Source organism: Haplochromis burtoni, unplaced genomic scaffold (genome assembly GCF_018398535.1).
Source record: "Haplochromis burtoni strain Fernald_Lab_line unplaced genomic scaffold, NCSU_Asbu1 Contig_78, whole genome shotgun sequence".
Taxonomy (NCBI): domain Eukaryota; kingdom Metazoa; phylum Chordata; class Actinopteri; order Cichliformes; family Cichlidae; genus Haplochromis; species Haplochromis burtoni.
Genome location: NW_024582439.1, coordinates 530,882 through 536,881, shown reverse-complemented (window position 1 = coordinate 536,881; position 6,000 = coordinate 530,882). Strand labels below are relative to the sequence as shown.

The following is a 6,000-nucleotide window of genomic DNA, read 5'->3' as shown; positions in this document are numbered from 1 at the left end:
ACACACACACACACACACACACACACACACACACACATTCTTACAGAAGTTCACACATATACATACAATGCCTTGTCTTAGAACCATGTGGGCGTTGCTTTGCTGTGATGTGTTTTGTGTGAACTGTCTCTCAATAAAAGGCAGCGAGAGGAGGCCGTCGTCGGGGTCATTTTCGTGGTGGACACAGACGAGGACTCCCTAGCGCAAATGATCGATCGACTGTCTTGTTTTCTTCATGATGAATAAGTCTCTAGAATTAGCGGGGCTTGTGGAAACACAGACCCAACAATTTGTCTTAGATTGCAGCAAAATAAGTAAATTGCACTCCTGTAAAGGACCCAGTCATAATATTCTTAGTGAACAATTTACCTGCTAACTTAGATATTTCTGCCGTATTAGAGTTTAATGAAAAGAGCCCGAAAAGAGTCTGTGCCTCAACATTAAATTCCCACACCAATGACGTCAATGCACCATTAGAGTTGTTACCAGAAGCATCCACTTATCCACTTTTAACAAATTATGAAATGCGAACAATAACTGTCATCGAAACCTGAAGAGGATTTCAGTTTGACTTTTGTCATATGCAGCTTTCTAATGCAAAATAGATGCAAAAATAAACTTTAATCAAAGGCAATTGGAAGAATGCTAATTTGGATGCGACAATTTAAATATTTAAGTCTTAAAAACCCTCATAATGGCCTGTTGTCGCTGTGTAGCTCCTGATATTTAGCATATCAAACTGACGTAGATTTACTCAAACCACTAAGCCATGATACGCGCAGCTCTTTTAGTGCTGGAGATGAACTAGACAGCAAACGGTCGGTGTGTCGAGAACAACCAGCTCATTTACATACTTGGCTTGTAGCAGGTGCCTACTTGAATGGCTCTTTGTGTGTGTGTCAAACACACAGACAACAATTTTCACTGTGTCTCCCTGACAAAATAAACACAGTGACTTTGAAACTCATCTGGTGGAGCATGTGTGCCTGTTAGTCACAGACTGAAACAAAGGAAAAACATAGAAATATAATGTTGTCCCATCTACAGTAGAGTTAGGAAGAGAAATCTTGAAGTTTGAATTAAGACAATAAAATAGCAATGGTGATGTGCGCAGTTAAATTACCAAACAGATGTAATTGTAATTAGTTATTTAATAAAAAAAATGTGTCATTTGATTACAGGCACTAATCACAACATCGCCGAGGAAGAACCAAACACTGCAGTTCCTCAAATGACCACTTGATGCTTTCATTAAAATTGAGTAATTTAATAATATATATATTTTTTAAACTTTACATATGAAATAAATGTTTTACAAACTGGTGGAAGAAACAGTTTTAATCTTTGTATCTAATCTAATCTAATGTCTCTAGCACTACTATTTGTGCTATAGACATTTAAATGGTTTTGGAAAGTTAGGGAGACAAACTTTATGGGGATATTTGATGTATCACAGCAGCACAAAGCATTCACAAGATACTGCTGCTTGACCTGTTTTACCATGTGCACTTCACATTGCTGTAACTCCTCAGCCATTTTAGCCCAGAGGTAAATATCTAAATGGTTCGTGAAAGATGAGAATTATTTTGTAATTTTAATTAGTCAAAATTAGAAAATACACCCAGGCACCCTGTGTAATACTTGGGCGATAAAGGGTTAAAGCTTAGAGTTTTTTCACTTTACCTAATTTGCATCACTGAACTGACTCTCTCGAATGAGTTTATAGTGTTGGTTTGTTTCACAGTAAGATTAATGCAAATATGTGACAAATAAACTGAACTAATGTGTTCTTAACCATTATTAATTCTGTATTAATACCAGTATACATTTTTATGTGATATAACAATGTGATATTGCAGCATGCTTTTACGTTCGCTAGTGTGCACACCAGAAGGGCGACCACGGACATGTATAAGAGCAAGAAAAGCAGGACTTTAAGAAACTGGTTAAAAAGCTCGACCCAAGATAAAACATCCCAGGTGGAAAATATTTTTCTATTTTATCATGTCACGAGATACAGGGTTGACTTACTTAAGCTGTTAAACTGAAGCACAGTTTTCACCCCTTGTTCACAAATAAACTGGCCAAAACCGTCTTTTACTGCTCGAACCATCAAACGGCTGAACATGAGCAATACATAGGTTGCCCATTCGGGAGTGAAAATCTCTGTATATTGTAGGTAACATTTTGTCTTATGTTAATGCATACAAATGTCATATGAAGTGCAATCAAATTTCCCCACTGGGGCAAAGAAATGAATAAAAAAATCCATGCTATTCGATCCTTTATTTTAATATATTTGGGGAAAATAACACCGAGCTACTTATGAGTTACATTTGACCCATGGTGTACCGCTGTGTCACTACTCCTGCTTTATAACAACGCAACTGCGGCTGCTGGCATCTTGTTTCAATAGACTTGCACTTCAAATTAGGAAGCGTGTCATCAGTGACTGTAGCTCATTAGAAAAGAAGGATGGAAAATGCCCTTCGTTCACTTATACTTAGAAATGCCGCTGACTGCGAGCTGCAATCATTAATAAAACATTTTTCAGTATTTCCTTTCCTGTATTGCTCAAATATTATATCATTTTGAGGCTATGTTACCCACCCCCACTAACAGACCCTCAAGAAGTTTGTGCTCTAGTTTTGCTGTATGGTAGTCTAATATTTTTCAGTCTGTTGCTTAGTGCTAATGAGAAGGCGTCTGCCAGAAAGTCTGTGGATACAGCTTGCCAACCAAGCTTGCTGTCATTAGCCGATAACTTACACAGTTCGCACACAGTATAAAGATAAAATGCCCCTTGTGCGATTAAACACAGCAGGTATGAAAGGGTTGTTGTGTACTGCACATGAGACAAAGTGACTCTTTTATATATAGAGTCAATGAAACATGAAAGCAATTTTCATAACTCAAAGAAATATAAAATTGTTTTAGCAAATCTCCAAACACAGAAAAGACTCTTTATGTTTGCAGATTAGATGTGACAGATAGTTTTAGCCTAAAGGCTGCATAATTAAGATTTATGTAAAATGACTTAAGTTATAAACATGAAAACAGCATCTGAGCCCAGGATGAACAAAGCAATAGAAAAGGGTGTCAAACATAAGGCCCAATAGCCAGAATTCGCTTGGCAAAGACTCCAAGCTGGCCCACTGGACGCCTTTGGAAAATGTGAAGAACAGCCTCTGCATTAAGCCAACAGAACCTTTTCTTTAAATTTACACATGTATTTCTAACAGCTTTAGCCAAAAGAGTCATGCTGACAGAATTATTCAGTTACTGCAGCAGCATTTATTTAAATGCTGAAATTGCTCTTTCTTTTTCTTATGTAAAAATAACTCAGGGATTAAATGTGTAGTTAAGCCTAATTACACTGATAGAAAGAGGAGTTTTACTGGTCTGGCCCACATTGTAAAATAATTTGGACATTCGTGCATTAGAGGATAAATGAGACTCACCTGGTCCTCAAAGGACAGGGCCTGTCCGACGTCCCGAGGGAACCCATCTATGACGATACCGTTAGCATCCGGGATCTTCATAATCTTCTGCTTTATCTCAGTTATTGTCGTCTCCTGCAAATCATCAAAAGCAACATGATTCATAATTTTCATCACTTGGAGCAGGGAGCTCATTAGATTTTTAATCAATACAAACTGAGTAATTAGCCACTGCCTTGGTGTCCAAAAGCATATTTAACTACACTCACATCTGAGATGCCAAACAGTGGGGGCCGTTTTCTCAGTGAAGAGAAAGACATTGCAATTACAGAGTTATACACTTTACGGTTGTGATTATAATTCAGAGATAAAAAGATTAATTTTATCAATGGCTTTTGCAGTTTCTTGTGTAGCACTGTAAATCTGACAAATAATGAAGGGTATCTGATTTGGAGCCATAAATACGGTGAATGAAAAATCCACTATATCATTCATCTGTTCATCCAGCTGTTGTTTAATATTTCTGAATGCAGCTGAATGACTCTGTTGAGAGGTCCTGAGGTCAGAGCGTGCCAGCATCTTTTAGCATCACTTGCTTCCTCTTGGCTGGAGGAGGTCAACATGTTTGAACGTATTTCTCCAGGCAGAATGCACCACATGATACGACAGAGATACATGAGCAATGCTCAGAACTAAAAATAACATGAACAACACAGACATTTAATTTCCCTCTGACTGCAGAGTGTGAGCGGCAGCCTGACAGACTACGCAGAGATAAACCTAATCTAGATTCCATAAACCAGATTAATGTATGCTTGTAAGACTAACTCAGAGAATCTGATCTAAGAAAAGCCCTCTGAGCCGCTGCACGTCTCGCAGCAGAGCTCTCACAGGAACGCGAAGCATCAAACAATTCACCTGCAGCTGCACAGACTCCGTATGCAAAATTACTTCTGTTCAGCCATTTGTTATTTGCAATATACACGGCAGACTCTGAGTAGCTTTCTAAATAGTGCAGAATAGACTGAGATTTCAAATAAATGTTTCTCATTCCGTGCTCACTAACAGATCTGGTGTTGCATGATTAGAATTTCCACATCCATCAAATGTCATGCATTTTATTATAGTGTTTCCAACATGTCAATTACATGGTAAGAGACACCTCGTTTGTCTATTTTTGGTGGAACTAGTGCATGCATTCATCACAGTGCACCGTGTAGCTAATGGAGAGTGATTTCTAACTAGTTTAAAGTGGACCTATTATTCTCATTTCCAGCCCCATATTTTCATTCTTGGATGTGACTGGAGTAGCTGTGCATGTTTCACAGTTCAAATTAATCATCATTAATCTTGTACTGGCTTTTGGTGCAGCCACTTTGTGAAACAAACCATTTTAGCTCGTCTAACTTTAGGAGATTCTTTTACCACAATGCACTGCAGCACAGAAATAGCTCCTGAAACATTAAAGCTGGAAGAACATTATTGGGGAACAGGATAAAAGAAAAACAACTATAAAGTCCTCTATACAGATGGATGTCCATTGCATCTGTTGATGTACAACAGCAAAGTGAATTGATCATTATTACTGTGCATTTAAGGAATGATCCACTATAAACAATATTACAGATAATTCCTTCTTTGAAGAAAGAACTAAAGTAAACTAAAATACCCCTGAATTCTACTCAGTCTCTCTTAAAATGGTGACAATGTTTCATAGTCCAATGACATATGGCTCCAAGACAGTGAAGCGATACGGTGGTTCTTTCAGCAGTTTGGTAGAGAAATACTTTTAATGAACAACCTGTGATTTTGTGAACTCACCTGAATCTACCATTTTATACCAAAACACGAGCACTCAGAGAGCGCAACTCCCCCAGACGGCAAGGCCTACACTAAAACTTTCATGTTTTATGATGTTTTTATTGCAACATGCTGATGTCAGCATGCTGATGTCAGCATGTTGTTGCATCATTGTGACATCATTGGGTGTGGTATTGAAAAAATAAAAATTGCGTTGTACAGCCCTCTCCATGCCTATATTATTTATTGAATTTTTCTCTAGGTCAACTTTGACTTTGGTCATTAACAGTGGAGGTCAAGACTCTTGGCCACACCAAGGTCGAGGCTGGTTCTTAGAAGTGATCATACATTTGCGGTCGTGGCGCCTAAACTGTTTAATGATTTGCCTCTCCACATTAGACAGACTCCTACCCTCAAGCTTTTTAAATCCATCCATCCATCCATTCGCTTCCGCTTATCCTTTTCAGGGTCGCGGGGGGCGCTGGAGCCTATCCCAGCTGTCATAGGGCGAGAGGCAGGGTACACCCTGGTACACCCTGCCTCTCTGTCCCTGTGTGTCTTAAAACACATTTCTACTCACTGGCTTTTAATACTGCATGAGAGTTATTTAGTTATTTATTTGTTATTAGCTATTTGGCATTGATGTTAATTGATATTGCTATTTTATTGTGTGTTATTTTATTGTGTAATTTGTATGTTTGTACAGCACTTTGGTCAACGCCACTATTGTAATTAAAAGTGTTATATAAAAAATAAATAG

At 38.2% G+C, this 6,000-nt stretch overlaps 1 protein-coding gene across 1 annotated transcript in view; it reads right to left on the bottom strand.

Moving 5' to 3' along the window:
• ak5 (adenylate kinase 5) overlaps positions 1–6,000 on the bottom strand; it is a 101,437-nt gene that overhangs the window by 81,973 nt on the left and 13,464 nt on the right. The window contains exon 5 of the mRNA XM_005924551.3: positions 3,462–3,575. Coding sequence (XP_005924613.1) covers positions 3,462–3,575 — 114 coding nt within the window. The remainder of the gene's footprint in view (positions 1–3,461; positions 3,576–6,000) is intronic.